The sequence below is a fragment of the Phaethon aethereus genome, assembly GCF_964289735.1.
Source record: "Phaethon aethereus genome assembly, chromosome: 11".
Lineage (NCBI taxonomy): Eukaryota > Metazoa > Chordata > Aves > Phaethontiformes > Phaethontidae > Phaethon > Phaethon aethereus.
Genome location: NC_138587.1, coordinates 8,761,090 through 8,781,167, shown reverse-complemented (window position 1 = coordinate 8,781,167; position 20,078 = coordinate 8,761,090). Strand labels below are relative to the sequence as shown.

The 20,078-nt window shown below is 46.0% G+C and overlaps 1 protein-coding gene across 1 annotated transcript in view; it reads left to right on the top strand.

The window, feature by feature from the left end:
- The window catches only part of SYNPR (synaptoporin), a gene marked incomplete at both ends in the record, with an annotated part of 111,294 nt that extends 93,965 nt beyond the window's left edge, over window positions 1–17,329 (top strand). Inside the window, 3 exon segments of the mRNA XM_082004579.1 lie at window positions 6,823–7,021; window positions 16,108–16,299; window positions 17,063–17,329. Of these exon segments, the coding sequence (XP_081860705.1) occupies window positions 6,823–7,021; window positions 16,108–16,299; window positions 17,063–17,329 (658 nt within the window).
- Window positions 17,330–20,078: the final 2,749 nt, after the last annotated feature.

Genomic DNA, 20,078 nt, shown 5'->3' with positions numbered 1-20,078 from the left:
CTGCTCTGGACATGCATTTGGGTGGGTATAAGCCGCTGAAGGCAGCTGTGACAAAGGGGATGTTCGATCCAGGACAGGAGTTAAGAATAAATGTTTGCAAGATGAAGTATATATTTGTGTGAAACTGCTGGTAGTGTTGAATAATTCTAGAGAGAGATGGGCTTTGGGATGTTTTTTTAAAAAATTGTGAGGTTTCATTGAGAGGACAGAAGTTCAAAGTGAAACACTTTCAAATATTCTTTGATCAGCAGACTGTATTGTTTCTTCCTCTAGAAAGCAAAGAAACAAAAGACCGAGCTTGGATTGCTGAGTCAGCTGGATAATTTTATTTTTGTTTCCTATCTCCAGAGAAAAAGGAACTGATTTCCTAGGCATAGGTATGTGGCAGAAACTAATGTGCTGCTGCTCTGGAAAGGGAGGAGACCAAGGAGAGGATGGTAGTGAGGGCACCACTGTACTGGGAGGGTACTGGGGAGTCTGGAGGGGGTGTTGCTGTTTGGGGGCTGGTAGAATGAGGTATGGAAAACTGCTGAGACAGGAAATATCGAGAAGCACCTCACAATTTCGAATGGCTGTGGCATATGCAGGCAGCGCTGGGATGCCCATCATGGCAGATGGGCAGTGGGGAACGGGAATGCCTGGGTAAATGGTGATTTCTTCCTCTTGGGAAAAGACCTGTTAGAGAGCAGGCTTGGGGTGAGAAACAGTCTTGTCGCTGTTAGCAAAGGGGTGGGAAACTCTGGTTTTGCCAGAACATCTCAAGTGCAAAAGGGCCAGGCAGCCGTCGCCTCCGTGGTACCTGCTGTCCCGCTGCTGGGCTAAGCCCATCGCATCCCCACGGCTGTCCAGGGCTCTGTTAACGTTTCAGCTATTTGACTTTGAGGGGCTGGAGACAACTTCAGCATTAATGACTTCAAGCAGTTCAAATGTGGTATTAACAGGCTGGCTGCCTCAAAAAGAGACTGACTTCAACAGCTCCAGGATGCCGGGGCGCAAAGATTCAGATCCTACAGGAATTAGTGGATAATGGTTATAATTAGCAAAAAATACGGACTGAGGGCAACTGCTTAGCAGTGGCCCCCTCTGCAAGAGCTCACGGGGGGTGTGAGAGCTTGTGGCATGGCTCCACTGCTGCAGGGTTCTCCCCCTCAGGAGCCTGTCTTGGAGAGCAGATCTGGGGGGAGGAGGAGAAAGCTGCAGAGCTCAGCTCCAACCATGCTCCCGAAGGCAGGAAAGAAGCCTGTTCCTTGCTGTGTGGGCAGCCTTTCAGATAGCCAGGATTTATCCCCGAACACGCGGGGTTGCCCAGCACCAGGGGAAGTGTTCTTTGCAGTGAGGAGCACTGTGTGCTTTGCTTCCTCCTTGAGAACCTCCTGAAGAGTGTTGGAAGAGTCAATGGACCTTGATTTCATTAACAAAAAGACTTTTCCTTCTTCAGGCAGATTTCTACTTTCACTTGAGTATTAAAGGTCACTTTTAAAGTATTTTTCTCCATGCAGGTAATATCTCTAGGGAGGTCTTATGGGAATGATGAGCTCTACTATGAGAGGAAAGGCTTTCGTTTATTAGTGTTCTTCCACTAACCCTGCAGAAAATCCATATTCGACACCTCGAGAAGGGGCATTTGCCCAGGGACTGGCTGGCTGGAGGCACGGGTGTGAAAACACATCAGCACAGACCTCCGAAATGAGGGAGCCGCAGTGTTTCCAGGGCTGACTAAAAGAAATGCCTTTACTTTGTACCCCAGAGAAAGAAAGGCAAAAACCCCTGTCCTGTTACTGTGCTTCACCAGAGCAGTTTGACTTGCTAAGGGGCCCTGTGCATTTCAGCATTTCACTATTGTACTTTGAAATTTCATTTTTCCTTCATTTTGGAGATTATCAGCCAAGATAAACATTTCACAGCAAATTCCTGCATGAGGAACTAATAACTAACTAATTTCCAGTGGTGTATTTCTCCCATTGCTTTGCAGATGGTAAATACAATTGACAGTTTGACTACCAGAAACAAGTGAGGGGGAAATAAAGCCCAATGAAAGGATAACAGATTATTGCATTTTTGCAAGCACTTTGTGTGGGTGTTGCAGATTTTGCTCAAGCATGTTGTAGATGGGTTGGGGGGTGGATTGCAAGATGCTATTTTCAGAAAATAGGACAACCTGCCAAAACAGATAGCTTTTTTTGCCTGTTTTTCACCACGTCCTAGTAAAGGAATGGAGAAACACTAACCCCCATTGAGAATTTTTGGAGACAGAGCTCTGTTATTTATTAATTCAGGCGTTGATCAAAGCCTGGGAGAGGAAATCTGTGCCAGTTCATCAATAATACTTGAGCGCATCCTTGCCGTTAATTGCATGTTCTGTTGGTTTCCCCCTTGTGTGCGTTGCTGAAGGGGGAGGTTTTGCAAGTCAGACAAGATTAGATCACTTGGTGCATACTCTCCTGCTTGGGCTCTTCTGTGCCCGCTGGTAGAGTGGGACATGGGACAGCATTGGTCTTTGGGCCTGTTGGCTCAGGCCATTTTTGTGCTCAAGGGTCATCAGGTAGACTGGGCTGCTCTAAGGAAAGAGGGGCTATAATTAAAAGTAAATTGTGGCTTGAGTGTTGTGCTAGGGAAGTTCAGGAAAGAAAGGCAATTTCACATTTACAGGGAGAGCACAGCTTCTGCTCCCCCACGCACATGTAACAGCTGTAGCTTTGTTCGGCATGTCTGGCTTCATGTATTGTTTTCAGAGCAGGGGTAATTAGTGTCTGAAAACCTAACCGCTCTTCGCTATTGTGGAACAATGTAAAAATCCTTTTTTTCACTGTAAAACATTCCTGCCCTCTTTTGATCTTGTCAAGCTAAACAATACAGCTGTCTTGTCATCATATTTCCCACGGCAACGGAAAGTTTGCCAAATGGTAGAAGAAACCTCAGAAGCCCTTAATTACTGTGACTTCATCACTGAAACTTGACTGCCTTTGGTGGACTTGCTTCAGATTCAAGTGAATTTGAGGGAATTCAGACCCGGATGGCTTGGCAATGGTGGCTGTTGTTGGCAAACAGACCCAGCAGGCGAAGGGGATGGTGTCAGTAGCCATGAGCAGTGAGGTTGACCTTAGCGCTGCTCTGCTGAGCGTGGGGTGCCAGGTCATGTTCCTGAGTCATCAGCTTTATTTCTGAATTAATAACAATACTCAGTGCAATACAAGGCAAAAAGCACTGGCCAGCTCATTTTTAGAGGAACTTGGGGAGGGAAGATTTTTCATTACTTTTTTCCCTAATTAGGTAAATTTATTACTGAAGTGTTCCTTATTGGCATTTTCTGTCAATCAGTGAAAAATCTCTCCTGCTGATGCAGCCCAACAGTATTGCTCAGACGTTTAATAAAGTGCAAGGGACGTGATTGCAAAGGGTTGCTCCTGGGACCCCTGGTTTTGTTTGGGAAATGGAGAGGCAAAGGTGAAATGCAGTGGTGGTGCTGGACATAAGAAAAGCAGCAGAAGGAAGACACTGGCCAAGGATCGCTTGAAGGAAAAGGTGGGGTGTAAAGAATGAGAGATAAGAGAAGGTGAAAGAAGAATAAGTCAGAGGAAGTAAGAGGCAGAACAGGTAGAATTACATAAAAAGTGGGAGGCAGAGGTAGAGGCAATTAATTTTTTGTGAGTAATCACTAAGCCATCCTGTGCCCAGAAAGGCTGACTCAGCAACATTGGTGGAAGAATCAGAGCTTTCCCTCTGAGATGCCATTCCGGATCAAAGAGGTTTCAATTGGTAAAACTGGATTTTCTGTCACTGATCCTCCCCTGCTTTAAAGAAACTTTTCAAATGCCTCCTGTGAAGTCAGCATCCACCCTAACCACCCCAGGGCTTGGCTCACCTCTCCTCCCTGCCACCTTCTCCTCTTCCCAGGTCTGAGTCATGGTCTATTTTGGGGCCCTTTGCACAACCGAGATCTCGGTTTTTTGGGCAGAGGGGAGGTGGCCACAAGACGCACCAATTACTGCACATCCTCTTACAGGCTAGGGAAATCTAAAAAAAAGCAAGTGAATAAAAATAACTTGATGGAACAAAGCTTCTGTGATCTGGTATCACTGGCAGATGCTTGGCCACAAAACACTGCTGGGAAGATATGAGTGAGATGTTAATGTAATATATGAATGTTTCTTTCTGGCTCATGATTCACAACTAAGGTGCAGTCAGGAAAACAGGGAATAGAAAAGGGAAGGGGTCTCAGTTGCTTTGCCATGTTTCAGAAAGGCTGGTGGGTTCTCGGTGATTAGACTGGATGGGGCTGTGGTGACTGAGGCCAGCTGGAGGTGCCAGGGGGTGGGCAGCAGCTCTTGGTCAAAATCTGGAGAGAATCTTTCCGTAAATTATTTCATCTCTGGTATGTGCAGGAGTGTGACCTGCAATGCAACACCATACATTGCCCAGTCTGCTATGTCAGGACTCCAGGGGAGAAAAAAACCCAACTACCCCGAAGATGTGTTTTACATGATAAAACGCATGCAGAATTGCCTTATTCTTCCATTGCTTTTTTTTTCCCCAAAGCAATCAGCTTGTATTTAATGTACCTTTGCTCAGTTCCGTAGGGCTTGTGAAAGAAATGTGAGGACCAGAGCAATTCTCTAAAGCCTATTTGCAGTGTGAGGTGGTAACATCAAACCGTGGAGCTCCCACCATCGCAGCAAAGCCTGGCTTTCCCCGTGAGCGGCCAGAGCCTTCCCGCTGCGCGCAGCTGGAAAAGCAGATACCGCACGCTGCAGCGGGGCCCGTAGCAAGCAGCTGCAGTGCCCGTGCATGGCGTTCAAACACAGCAAATATAGTTAATTATTTAAGAACCAGAAAACGCTACTGAAGCATTTGGTGGTTTGAGGGAGGGGGAACACCCAACCTTATGTGCCTCTGAGCTGAGTTGCAAAGTCTGGGCTGATCAGGGGACCCGGGGTTGGCCCGTGGACGGGAGCACAGGGTGGTCCCCAGCCGTCGTGGGGGTCCCCCCTGCCCCATGGGCCAGGTGGAATGTGAAACCTGGCCTGAACCCAGCCTCAAGCCCTGGAGGGGAGACCTGAGGAGGACTGTGAGGACAGCCTCTGGCTGCACAGCATTGCCTTCTCCTGGGGAAGGAGGGATGGGGCCAAGTTTCTTACCGATCCAGCACCCCACGGAGCCTGCCGCTGTTCTCAAGGGGTTTTGAACCAGGTTCCCAGTTTCGTTCTGTGTCAGTACAGCAGCCAAGCAGCTGTGTGTGAGGAAAGCAGAGAAAGCTTTCTTTTCAGACCATGCAAATCATTCATGTCAAATCTTTCCATAATCCTGGTGATGGTTAAAACAAAACCACTTTTTCTCCAGGCTGCAAAATCGGCATGACAGGCACTAGGAAATCTTCCTTCCCCCTTTTTCCCCCCTTTTAGGAAAGAACAATAAGCCCTGACAGAAAGTGTGTGTGCACTGATGCCAGGAAGCTTTGAAACCAAGTCAGGAAACTGTCTGATCGCGAGCGTTAGTCTCTCTCTCATGTGTTCGGTTTTCATCAGACTTCGCTGGGTTTGCGTAGGGGAGGCAACTCAGCCGCTGCTCATCTCCTCAATCTAGGCAGACGTGTTTCTTGTTTTCATCCCACCACTACTATAGTGACAGAAGCTCGGGGAAGAAAATGCCTGAGGCAAATAACCGGCATTACGCATCAACTGCCGATGAAAAGGTTCTGCCTACGCGTTCGGGTACATTTAGTTTGGACCAGGAAAAGCAAAAAGTCATGTAATCCTCCAACATCCGTTAATCCATCTTTTGTGATTTCTACTGTGGGTACTTCGTTTTCCTCTGGGGACCTAACTTTTTATTTAGTCATATATTCACGGCTGCTGCTGCTTTTGGGTCGCTGTTGCACACACTAATTGCCCTTGAGCAGAGGAATGTCTCCCAGAAGGCCTCATCCTTTCTCTGCGCCGAATCGTAACTTCTTTAATTGCTGCTGTTAACTTGCTGCTGGCTTCGTCCCCTCCGCTCCCCCTGCGCGGAGCAGAACAGCGTGATCCCGCGTTGGGCCCCATGTCCCCGCTGATGCTAATCTGGGCCGTGCAGCAGGACCTGCCGAAGTAGCCCCTCCAAGGATCCCCTTTCTCTCTCTGAATCGGAAATTAAAATTATTACAGCAAAAAAGGCTCTGGCAGAAGCCACCAGACAGAACCGCAAATCTATTAGCTCGGTCGCTGATTTTGCAAATGGTGTGTGAGTATAAGGTTAGGGCTTCGATTGCTTAAACCAGGGCATGCAGACTGTTTCTTTGACCCAAGTTGTCTATTTCAGCTGCAGCTTGGTTTTAAAAGCTTTTAATGTAGAAGCACTATATGGCTCACAGCCCCGTGGGCTAACAGCCACAGCTAGCCATGCACTAGGCAATTTTACGCAAGGAAGTTGTGAAGTTCCAAACCCAGGTATTTCATGGGCTCAGTCTAGAGGATAAGACCTGTTTTCTGCCACCTTGATTGTAAGGATTCAAGAATGAAGTAGTTTCTTTTTCAGCTGTTGCTATGGCAAAACCCTGGGGGATGAGGGGTACCAAACCATTGGAACATCAACTTTTCTCTGAGATTGATTAAAAGATGTGTTCAGGTCCTCAGTCTCACCTGGATGCTCAGATGGAAGTAACCTCACGTGTACGAGCAGCTCTGAAGAGCACAGCTCACAAGACTACTTATAGGGCCAGTTATTCAAGCGGGAGATCAATGTGCATCGGGAATAAGATAGGGAGACAGCAAATGCATTTGTATCTTTGTTCAGATAACAGTTTCCTTTTTTTACACTTCACCTGCTGCTCTTTGGGATGTTTTCCAGGTTGCATCAAGTGAATTTCGATGCTCCCACTTGTGAAGGCAAGCGCCGAGAAAAGCTCTCCTTGATAGGGGACTTCTCCTCTTCGGCAGAGTTCTTCGTCACCATTGCGGTCTTTGCCTTCCTCTACTCACTGGCTGCCACCGTGGTTTATATCTTCTTCCAGAACAAGTACCGCGAAAACAATAGAGGGCCTCTGATTGTAAGTGTGCACTTGCAGTGTTTTCAGGTTTTAACCTCTTTGCTTTTTTGGTGGTTGAGACTGTGGCGTGTTCTGGGAGATCCAATGCCCAAAGCATCTCTGCATTCACCTGTTTTTTTTAATCTTAATGGTGGTTTAAGCTTTTAACATCAAGAGTAACAGAGACTATATGCAAGTGGAGTTCGGTCCTAATCTTCTAGGTGCTTGTGGGATTCACCGTTTCTCTCCCTGCAGTGATGGTGGTCACGCAAATAATGAACACGTAGCTGGGTAGTTGCAGGATTGGGGTCCAAGCCATACACTTGTGGCAGCAGAGCTTCATCAGTGGGGAAAAAAGGGAAGAGGAGATCTTAGGCATCATCAGCAGGTAAATGAAACTGTGCCCCTGACCAAAGCCTAGGCAGGGAGATTGCTTATTGCTAATTACTGCTGGGTTCAGCCAAATGATTTTGCTTTGGAGAATTTTGTGGCTGGTTTTCCAGTATTACCCTGAGCTCCCAGTATATTTGTGTCTCCGTGCTGGCTTATGAGACTCTTCACTTTCTAGTTAATCATTCTATGCACCCATCAAGCTGTGGCTGTTCATGCCTTTATTTTTCTTTTTACTGATGCCTGAAGGCTTGTGATAAAAAGCAAGTGCTACTGTGCATTCGTCATCTTATAAATAGAGACTGTAAAGCCAGTGAGAGCTGTTTTGTCCTAGGTGTCCGTTACCTGTTAGTGCCTCACACCCCGTGAGGCACCCCTTGGTCTTGCCAGGCTGGTAAGGGCTGTGTGCTGGTTCTCCGCTGCGCTGAAGTTGGGTCAGGTCTCGGCATCTGCAGGCTATAGGGTTGCCTCACTCTCCCTTCCACAGGGAACGCTCTCCTCCGTGACTGCAAGGATAAGGTTACACTAAGGTAGAGGAAATATTTCTCTGAAATCTTGACGTGAAGAGCAATTCAAAGGGAAGGTGGTGGGAGTTTAGTGAGGATCGACGTAAGGAAAGTGTTAATTCTGGCTTTAAGAACAATCTTAAAGATTATTATTATATTTAAGAAAAGTAAGTTTATGATTGACAGAAACCAGACATTTGGCTGAGGCTGTGACTCAAAGCCACCAATAAGGAGCATCAGAACAATATAATAGAAAGGAAAATAAATCATCAGCGCAGAAAGGCTGTGCCTGTTAAAGGACATAACTTCAGTAACAGTAAGCAAAAGATTAAACTGTAGGAAGGTAATCAGCATCATGGGGAGTTGAGGGGAAAAATTTTCCTGCTGCAAGGAGATGGAATTTGTTTTATTTAAGTTTGCATAACTCAAAACTGATTAACTGATACAGAAGGAAAAATTCTCGTTCCATCAAAGGAAATGAATCCTCTTCTTTTTGGGGTTGTTTGAACCTTTCCTCTCTCCTTAGAAAATGGTGAGGAAAAGAGGGGAAATCTTCACAGAGGAGAGAGAGAACAGGCAACATAAAGAGGTCCCTACAGAAACAGTAAATAAATAAAGTGCCTTGCTTCTGCTTGATTCAGTGGATAATAATGTATATAAAATAATACCTCATTTCAAACTGCCTCATCAAAGGATTAGTTGCACAGATCTGCTATTTTAATTTTCTCGTGGAAAATAATTCTTTCTTCTGACCAACCACATTATCCTGTGTAGCAATAGAAAAAGGAAAGAGAAAAAATACTAACGTCAGATTGTGATGTGGCCGTTTGCCATTGTCCAGGACTTTCCTGATGCAGCTGCGGCAGTCGTGTGTGTCACAGGATGCACGGTGCAATCCGCTGCAGCATTAACGTGGCATTGATTTAATTTGTTTTGTGTAATTGATTGTAATTGAATCTACAGGTTAAGTTTAACCTGTGTCCATTACCGAAGCTGCTGTTCGCAATTTGCCAGTCTTTAGACCAAGCCTAAATGACCTTATTTGTTCAGAATATAAAGATCCTTCTGAGCAAAAGCAGCTCCTGCCAGTGAGTGGTGTTGGGAAGTGGCTTAGGGTTATGCTCGGCTTACACCTACCCCAGCCACATGCTCCAGCATCTCCTCTGCACTGCCAGCTCCGATGTGTTGCGTATTTTTACAGGAAAGACCCTTTTTCATGTGGAGAACATCCCTGCTGGTCTCTGCTCAGTGCAATGATTGCAGTATCACAGCCTGACTGGGAGCGGGTGCGAGTCCTACTGTGCCATGGAGCTGTAGGGAGAATGCAGAGCCCCGGGCAGAGGACAAGCAAGCAGCCGGAGCCAGGAGAAGTTCAAGGGTCAAGGGAAACTCAGAGTGAAAACCAGCTTCCCACGGCTGCGGGATTCACCTCAGGGATGTAACGCGTTGTGTAAAGGAGGCGGGCGAAGCACCCTCCAGCTCCAGGCAGATGCTACACTGAGCTGATGTACCCAGCAAGATCATGTGTATATCAAATCAGATGTGTGAGCATCTCGTCCCTGAGATCATTCCTCCCAAGTCAAAGTGCAGGAGAAATCTGGGGTGCTGTGTGCACGCCTGAGCCCAGCCAGCAGCCACTCAGCACGTGTGGGTGCAGGTTGGCCGGGCAGTCCTTGCTCCTTCCTCGTCACCATGTGTCAGGCACTGTTTCCAGACTACCGGTTTTTTGCCTCATAGTGAAGAGTTGGAAGATGATAATTTCATCTGTCCTTGCTTCTGCGGTGCCTGATCACAATCTCATATTTAAAACCATTCCCATTTTAAGCCTTGTACTTCCTCTTGGCTTGGAATTTGCTCAGTCTGGGATGACATCTGCCTTTAAGCAGCACCCTCTCAGAGCTGGCTGCCTCTCCTCCTGACAAATTTTCAGGATTTGAAAAATCGGTATGACAAGAGAAGTGGAGAGAGGAAAAAAGAAGCTTTCACTTGAGATTTTAAAATATTTTTCACAAAAACCCTTGCACAGGCAGTCAGAGCAGTTATCAATGAATTACCAACTTGCAGCGGCCTTACTGGATGCAGAATATACAATTATAAAGAATTTAATGACCACTAAGTCACGAGAAACTCACAGAGAAAATTTCAGTCACAAATGCTTCAAGTTTACCTTGTTTATACAAATATAGGGAAACCCAACTGCATGTGCTGAGATCTCAGCGAAGCATCACTTCAACTGTGGAAAAATATTTTAACGTTCACTGTGAAGCGAGACATCATGGCAAGGAAATATTTCCAGTAGGAGAAGCCGTTAACTCCTTCCGTGGCTGTTTGGATGGCACTGTGCAGTGAGCCATGTCTGTTGCTAATGATGCCTCTCAGATTTTGAGGATAAAAATCTTCCTTTTGGTTGCACAGGGCCCCGGCTGTGTTATTCATCTGCGACGGAGGTGGGAGGCACCCCTTCCCGCGGGGCTGTTGGCAGCGAGCCCTTGCTGCACGCACCCTCCGCTTGCCTTGCCGGCTCCGCGGGGAGATCATTCAGGGTGGTTCATACTGGAGAGAGAAGCCTAAGAAAGGACCTTGGAGTCCCAGTTCCTAAAGGAACGAGGAGCAGTTTACCAGGGATTAAATGCCCAATAGATATGTGCGATGTGTTTCTGAGCTCTGCAAACCGCTGCTGTGATTTTGATTTCGTTGCAAACTCCTGCCCGACGCACGTGTGCAGCGGGGCGCTGGGAGCTCGCCTCGGCGGTTACAACAAGTGCAAGCCAGGTTCTCAAATGACTGATGAGTGCTCCAGAGCCAGGAACATCTTCAAGAAATTAATTGGAGACGGTGACTTGGATTTTTAACGAATGCGATGTACAAAATCTCACCAGTTTTTAGTGTGTCTGCATCTCTAAGCCTAACCTAAGCAGATTTCCACTTGTGTGAGACCGTATGCTCTGGGGAGGCATTGCTGGTTTGCAATGAGAGCAGAGATGAGCGGCACCCTGGCACTGCCACCCCAAGCACCTCTGTCTCGACGCTTCAGCTCTGTATGTTTGCAGCTGCTTGCAAGCAGAGAGTAACCGACCCAACAGTTAGTCCTGTGCTGAAGTTTTAGGGCATCAAGGGTAGATGCTTCCATCTATCTCTGGAGTGGGAAAATAAAGGAAAGAATAGTCATGGTCAATGTGTATCAGTACCCATCACTTGGACTTACTACTTTTTCAATACCCATATGTACTCCATTTAAAAGCGACACTCTGACAACACTGTCTCTATGTGCCTTCAGGTTTGTCTTTGGGAAGTTATGTGATTTTTCATGGCCAAACTATGTGTTCATGTATAAATGTAAATCACTTTATTAGTATTCCAGTCAATTAATATAAAAGCATAAAATGATTTAGCCAAGAAAAGTGACTGACGTAGCCCTGAAAAGAGATAGTTCATTTTTATAGTGATTACTTGATAATCTCATTCTTACAGTGCATAAAGATGCTTACATGTAAGAAGATGAGATCTTTCCTTTGCATCTGGAGGCCTGTGAGTAATCACATTAAGCAGAAAGGCATTTGGTTCTTTACATATGTTGCAGACCAAGTGAGTTAAGTACACTCCTAGTCTATTCTTTGGAGACATCTTTGATTAAACATGTTCTATTTCCTCCCCTTTGTCTGGCTTTCTGGAAAATAGGTAGGAAAAGGATCCGTAAACAGATACGAAAAGCCATCGGTAAAAACAAAGACTTAATCATTTGCAGTTAAAAAATGAAATTATGAATAACCTGAATAATTCTTTGCATTTCAAAGAGCTGTTTCAGCCTGCCTTTGTCATCTCCTTTTTGAAACACAAGACACAGTGACCTTGCTGTACATCCTGGTGCTTCCCAAAGGGCTCTGCACGTCCCTGCCAGCAGCAAGCTTGCAAGACCATACACCGTTGCAAGAAGCGTGTAATTCTTTCAAAGCTTCATGCTGCAGAAAATCTGGGGTGGGACCTTGTTCAAAGCAAAAAAAGACCTAAAATGCCACTGTAGGAAGACGTTGTGGTGCCTGCAGCAACCTGCTGTTGGCCACTTTCCTGGGCTGGGGCAGGGGCTATGGCTCTCGCTGCGGTGGTTCTTGAATTTTTGGGACGGTTGTGAGTGTGGAAGCAAATCCTCTGAGCGGTTTGCCTCTCCTGGGGTAAAGAAACCTCCCTCTGCTCCGGTGTGGCTGCGCATGGAACCTGTGGGCAATGCCACCAGGCTCTGGCTGGGAGAGCTTCTAGGCTCTGGCGTTTGAGGAGTTGCTCCCTGGTGTGCTGCAAAGGTACGAGAGGGTTTTGTCAAATGAGAGGGTTTTGTAGCATGAGCATCAGCGGCTGGGAACGCTGGCGGCGAGGCACCGAAAGCCCGGTGTGGAAGCCAGGTACGGGGCCAGCAGCCGCAGTTCGGCGAGGGAGGGGACGGGGACGGGGACGGGGACGCCAGGCCAGAGCTGAGCCCTTGCGCGTTTTCAGACGCGGCGGCCCGGGGCCGTCGTGCCGCACTTGAACGACGCGGGGCACGGAGAGCGCGCGGGGACGCGCGGCACGGCGCGCCGGGGGCGGCTGAAGCCGCCGGCCGCTCGAGCGGGCGAAACGCGTCTCCTTCCCGAGCAAACAAGCAGCTTCTGCAGATGGTTTTGGCCGGGTGAGGCTGTGCTGGGCGCTGGTTGATCCGAAACTGTGCTCGGGAGACTTGAACGACTGTCCCCTTCGAACACGGGCATTTTGCAAAAGCCAGTAGCTTGAAGGCAAGGAGAAATGTTTCAGTTACCATGTAAAAAAAAAGGCACATTCACAGTTCTATTCTAAAACATATAATATATAAAATTGTTCCAAGTAGGCATTTTTGGCAAACTCAGTAATAGCAAGTTTCAACTTGAAAAAGGCAGCAAGAGTTTTTTGTTACACATACTTCAGGCTCTTAAAAACCTCCTCCTTGGATATTCAGCATATTTTAAATCTTGTTTTCTGCTTTCTCCTACATGTTCCTGTTTTGCCTCCTTCCCAAAGGCACCTGTAGGCAGACCAAAGTTATCTCAGCTGAGATGGGAGATAGAAACTTTGTAATTAGGAGCATAGCGTAGCCATACAACAGTACACACTGAAGAGATCTGTAGACACCATTTCAAGAGAACAACTACAAAAATTACTTTGTTCCGAAGGAAAAAAAAAAATCACCCATGCTATGGGGATATTAGACATTCAAATGCAAGATTTGTTTTAGTATGCAGACACTCTGGCTTTAATTACCAAGGAGAAATTCCCCAGATAGACATTAAGCCACAGAACAGCTTAGCTTGAAATTCACTTTTATTTTCAGCATGTCATTATCCTGTAACTGTTCCACCCAGAGCTGTGAAAATGTTCAGCCAGAAATCCAAGCCCACTTGAAAACGAGAGGTTCAAGTTCCAGCCAAAGCTGAAGGTTAGCAAAGATTCAGAATAAAGAGGAAGATGCAATTTTGTTCTAGTTGTATATTTTGCTCCTTGCATGGCGCAGAGGAGACAGAACAAATCCTCCGAGAGCCTGAGTCTGGCCACGTAGCTTTGGTGAGAGCACCTGCGGAAAAAACCCTCGTGTTTCATTAGCCTTTCTGTCCTGTAACGTATTTCTGGGACTGCTCATGTCCTCCAGCTGATGGAGAGGTTTGGGCGGGTGGTTCTTCGAGCCCAGCTGTGTGATCTTTCCTTTTTGGCTCAGTGTGTTTCTTGCACCCAACCAGACTTTACAGTTTTGGGGAGTTCCTGCGTAAAAGGGCGGATCCCAGCCCCCAAAGCGCAGGGACCCTTTCCCCAAGGCTCTGATCTGCTCTCACGCAGGGGAATTGGTGGCAGAGAGGGCAGGATCGGGTAGGATTAGGCTTGTGTGGACACCCTGGTGCAGGGGAGCAGGGGAGGTCAGCAGAAGGCTGGAGGATGGGGTGAGATGGAGAAGACAAGACCTGAGAAATAACATGAAAGATTTAGTCCCTTCAGGACCAGCCCCTCAACCGCACAGTGCTACTGCATATTCCTGGCAGGACTTTATAGCTCAAGACACGAAGTACTAGTAATTAGAGTGAGGGGCTCATGCAGATTGCAGTCATTTGTGCCACGAGTTGTGCAAATGCCTCACCAACATGTGGTCAGGCTCTGTGAGTTTGATGCAGGTCTGAACGCCTGCTGCCATCACCTGCTTGAAGAACTTTGCTCACTTTTAAAACTTCCCTCTTTTTAGCAAGTTTAAGCTCCTACATTTTGTTGGTTTTGGTCAATTTGTCTCTGCTTCATATTTCTACCTGCTGTTATGCATTTGTGTTATTGTTATTGCCAAGGCACTGGTCGCAGAGCTTGATTTAGCTTGCAAAGTCTAATAGTGTGGTGGCATTGAGAGAGAATTGCTTGTCGTTTAAAAGACGTATTCCCCAAAACTCTGGTGCGTCCCTGTCTATTGCGTCAATCAGAACCTATATGTGGGCTTGGCATCCAGGTAGATAACGTGTCAAGCCTCATAGCAAATAAAGAGCATATCCCATAATAATCCACAGCTCAGTGAATATCTGGTGTTTCTACCAGCTGGAATTTTTAGGAAATGTTTGCAGTTGAACTGTTGCCTCTAGGAGTCCATTTCTCATTCACTTACTGCTAAGGGCATACAAGATACAGTAATTTCTTTTGCTGGAAAGAGAAGAAAAATTACTCTGGGCTATATGTCTCTGCCTACCCGGAGTCTTTTTGGGTGTTAAGATAGTTGTCAGCTCCTGGGCTTCACGTTCTTCAAGAGAGCCCATTTGGCCAGCATGAAGGGAGGTCAGAGCAACTCAAAGCTTGGCAGCAGACACAGGCCGGCAGAGAACAAATTGTGGCACTGTTAAAAGAGAAAGATGTATCCTTTGGGAAGGCATCCAAGCACAGTTAATTTAATCCCATCTGCGTGAGCAGAGAAATCCTTTGTTCATGGCTTGCTTGTATGGCTGGTTTATTGACTGGTGCGTCTTCCATCGTGGAAGAAGCTTGGGTCCTCCGTCCCTGCGGTGCCGTGGAGAGCTCCTTCCCCAAATGTCAGGTGTGCTTGTAGAGGAGGAGAATGACGTTTCCCAGGGATCACGTATTTCTTTGGATAGCAACCTGAAGCGCTGTGTTCTTAATGAACAGTTTCCCTTCCTTCCCTGTACACCTTTACTTTGTACGGGGGAAGCGGAAGCAGCCCCCATGGGAGGTGGGATATCAAGACGCAGCGATGCAGTTAGTGGTATGTTAGACTTTGGCACCTCTACCATCTGTTGCGGGCTGACAGATGGGCTGAAATACGCCAGCAGAAAGGCTCTTCTGTTTTAGCAAGACACAAGAAAGCTTGAAAACTCACACCTCCTCCCTCCTTTCCCCCAAAACCCACACAATAACAGTGTCACTTGGCCACTTCTTCTGGCTAAGACTAGGAGAAGTTTATGCCTGTGTGTGCTCCTGAGAGTCTTTTGAGGGAAAAGTGAGCAGGGTGGCTCAGAGCTGCTCGGAGGCGCAGGATCCTGGGGGAACCACCACACCTTTTCCCCTCTTTTCATGTGGATGGGAATTAGGAGCAAATGCTTTACCAGGACGGGGGGGAGCAGAGGAGTCCCTGCGCTTGGCGAGTCTTGCTGTTTATTTGTTCACTCGTGACAATCAGCGGCTGCGTGGCTCATGCAGCAGGGACGTCCGGCCTTACCTGTAGCTGGTGAGAAAACTCCTCATCTGGCAGCTGAGGATTAGCCAGTTTCAGGTTCTCCCTGAGATGCTGCCGCGGATGGAAACACTTCCTATCGGAAACCCACCCCAGCTTGTCTGTCGGAGCACCCAGGGTGAGGGTCAGCCCTCAGCAGGGCCCAGCTCCTTTCCAGGCACCTACGTTGTTTAATTGATCCCAATTCATCAACCAGGTGCTGTCAACAGCCGGATTTCCGAGGCATCCCAGCATCCTGGGTACCGGCCATGCATTTGTGGGAATCTGGCCCCGGGGTCAGGGATGCAAACGGCAGCCGAAGGGCTCTGCCCCGTTAGGCACGTCAAGCGCTTCTGAAAATTAGCTCTGTAGGTGACGACAGTAATCACAACCTTCCACAAAATAACAAGCTCTTGTTTTTTCTCTCCTCTGTCACAAGCTTCCAGTTTTCTGGTGATTTTTAATATTTTTCTTTCCAATGGACACACCAGTATAATGATTCTAACTAATTTGTCTTTTAGGATTTCATTGTGACAGTGGTCTTCTCGTTCTTGTGGCTAGTGGGCTCATCTGCTTGGGCCAAAGGACTGTCAGATGTAAAGATTGCGACCGACCCAGACGAAGTGCTATTACTGATGTCTGCCTGCAAACAGCAGTCCAACAAATGCTTGCCTGTTCGCAGCCCTGTTATGTCAAGCCTCAACACTTCGGTTGTAAGTGACTTTGATTACCACTTTTCACCCTTACCTTGCAAACATATTTTCATCTCTTTTACCCATGCACTGACCTAAATCAGCTGGTGTAAACCAGTTTGCTGACATGGTTTAATTGGAAGTACGGTCTTGCTGCGGGGAAAGGCAGAGTGTGACGCACATCAGCTCTCTGCCGTGGAGCAGCAGCGGGACGAGCGGGCAGGGTTGGGACGGGGAGAAAGCAAAGTGTCTGCCCAAGTGCATTGGTTGGCCCGTCTGCTTTTAACTTGCTCGCTGCGATGCTTTTGAAAAGGGGTATGTGCGCTCCCTTAGGAAGAAAAGGGTTTGTGCCTTGCAGATTCCTTTCAAAATCCTCAAAAAAACCAACATAAAATGGGTCTTCAGAATGTTTAAAAAACAAAAGAAATTACTTTAGGCCAGTGGAGCAATTAATATCTCTCTTTTAAAATATTTTCTTTCAACTTCATCTTTCCACAGTTTCTTTAAACTAGATTACGTTTTCAAACCAAAAAAAATTATTTTGGCCTAAAAACTCAACCTTTTTTTGGAAACAAAAAGGAAAACAGATACCTTGTGAGCTACAGTGAAGGGAGGTGAATTTGTGAATTTGCTCCAAAGCTGAGAAAATCTTCCAGCAGGTTTTGGGGGAAGGATGGACTGGGAGCAGCTTTGACTTCTCACAGGACCATGCAAGGTCCAAAACATTAGACTGGGCTGGGAGACCGCGGCTGCCGGGTGACGAGCTCCTCTTCTCCCCACCTAGGTCTTTGGCTTCTTGAACTTTATCCTCTGGGCAGGCAACATTTGGTTTGTGTTTAAGGAGACGGGCTGGCATTCCTCGGGCCAGCGGCACCCTCCGGACACTATGGAGAAGCAGACCAGCAGCTACAACCAAGGTGGCTACAACCAAGACAGCTATGGGCCGGCCGGTGGCTACAACCAGCCGGGCTCCTACGGCCAGGTGGGTGAATACGGCCAGTCCCAGAGCTACGGCCAGAGTGGGCCAACCTCCTTCACTAATCAAATTTAGGGTTCACGCAGCACAAGCTCTTGCATCCCTCACATGTAGAGAGTTTAACAGGTCTCAAGTTTCAGTTGCACCAGGTTTTTAAGGGTTTTACATAAATTAATACTATAACACGGTGTTTAATGTCAATTGAAGGTGTAAGCCTACCTCCTGAGACAGATGGGAGGTGGCCAGTGGGCTGGACTTGGCCTTTTTTACCCTGACTAGCCAGATACAGGGGACGTGCTCATCGCAAGTGGTGACCTGGCGTCGGTGTTGTAGTATGTACTGTAGAGATAACTTTATGGTAGTTTTGTATGTGTTAAGATGGTAGAAGCATTTTGTAGCCTCAAGTCTGTAGTATTTAATATGCATAATATAATGGAATTTCCTTCTGCATTTTGGTGAAAAATGAAAGTGTTTTACTATTATTTCTACAGATTATTCTGTATATCCATGCATGTAACATCGCACCTAAATTTTCAAAACTGCCTGTCTGTGACTCTTCAGAGCATTTGTTTTGGTTATACCTTTTTGTTTCAGAAGATTTTACTATTATTTCAATTAACTGAGTCATCTGTAATTTAGTGCATGGATAAGCAGTTTCATACTACCAAATGTCTGAACTGTGTAGATGGAACTTCTCAACTTCTGCCACTACATTTTGTTAAATGTATGTTTAAAAAAGTATGCATCTTTTATATATTTTGCAGAGTTGAATATATGGCTTACCCAAGTTCTGAATGCTTTGTAACTAAAATGTTTTTCCTTGAAATGGCATTCAGTAGTATTTATGGTACCTGACCAATGTTTATTCCAGTTAACTCAGCTAAGTATTCATTCTATAAATCACTATTTCTATGGATGTTTTGTGAATCTTTTAACGTGAGCTGTGGAAAATAAGGACCAAGTAACTGTGTTATATGTTTACAAAGGTATTTATTTAACTAAGATAACAGAGGTGCAGATATCAGTATACAAAACCATGTGAAAATGCCCTGTTGCTTTAATACAGCAAAACATGAAAACCGCATGTATTGCTGGGACCTTACAAGGCATAAATATTCCTTTACACCCTCTTATAATAAGAAAATCTTTCCATCTGTGCTGTGTAAAGATTCTTAGATATCCCTCTGTTCCGTCGCTGCTCTGAGCACTAGCTTGGTGCTACTGGAGAATGTAACTGGATTGACCAAATAACCCAGGCTCAGAGGAACTCAGCCTAAAATAGCCAGAGCCAGGCTTGTAGCCCGTTTGGATTTCTCCCTGGGAAGCTCAGCCCTTCCTCACTACAGCCCAATGGGATGCATTGACAGAAATGAAAGTCTGAAGCACAATAGACTAATCAAAACTGATCATCTGCATTTCTAGATCAAAGTGTATCAGTATATAATCTTATTGTATGAGCTGTAATGTTGAAAGCATCTTAGCTTAAAACAGCTTAGTCTCTTCTATGATTGTTGTAACCAATTTACGGCTACTCGGTGGATGAATCTATATTGTGATATCTATTTGACCCTAATAAAGTTATTGCATACAATGCATGTTTTCAGAGTATGTTAATATTAAAATGTCACTGCAAAATAACTCAGATAACTATTAAAGATAAATAACTATTCCTGTGCTTGACCTTACTGGTCATATTCTTACTGTTTACCAACACTTTTATGAGGATTGTTTTAATGTACAGTGGACTATGACACTTCTGCAGACACTTGTCATTAAAGGTCAGTATCACAAGATTTATAAAAAAAAAATTAAAACTGTGCAATTTAATGCCTGCCTGCCTCTTTACCTCTCTTTCCACCTGTCGGTAGGACTAGCCCAGTGCTGTGCTAACTATCCCAGTTCTGTGGATTCCTGGAAAGACACGTTTGAGCTATAGAGAGGACAAACCTGAATATCTACATGTCCTGGTATTCAAAATGGAAGCAAAATACAATTTTCTGGATCAATGAAAAATTTTGGTTTGGCTTTCAGTTCTTTTGTTCCTTGCTTTTTTAAGTTTGGAGAAAGTTAGATATAGGCAAGCCAGGAGAAAGTGAAATCTCTGTGTGTGGCAAGGGATGGGATGTATGTTCTTCATGCCCCCTCCCACATAGTCCTACTTCTCCTTTTAAAAAAAAAAAAAATCCACTTTGTATTAGTTGATCAGGAATATCCCAAGCTGGGTCACCTAAACCTCTCCACTAGACATAGAGTTTTTTGTGTCAACTAGCTTTCTCTTCATCAACTTTTCCACCCAGATCAGCAGGGTCCCCTTTCCAAACTTTTCTGTCCAATGCTGAGGGTTAGAAACTTGGGTTTTGCTTAGGTTTATTCCTGCATTTCAAACAAGCTGAAATTCTTGTGTAACCATGCGAGCACAGGAACGGCAGCTTTCAAACCCTCAAGGGTTGACATCCCTGGAGAAAGGGCAGTTTCTAATGGAAGATTTGGGACAGAATTAAGATGATGACTTATTTTGGGTATTATTTGCAGAACTCCAAATCTAAGATTTTCTCATGAAGGGCAGAGCTGGTGGGAGAATTGACAAAAGTAGCGAGAGCCGTGCACGTTTTCGTGAAAGACGTGCCCTTTGCTTTACCCATTGGCCAGACATTCACAGGTACGTTAGCTCCTGGCTGCCACGCAGAGCAGTTGAGCTGGTTGTTATCCTTTGGGGACTATAGTCTTCACTGTGCATTAGGAGGGATGAAAAATCTCTTCATCTCTTCATCTATAGCTTCTACATTTGTGTGGCAGCAGCAAAAGTGAAAACAGAAATGATGCA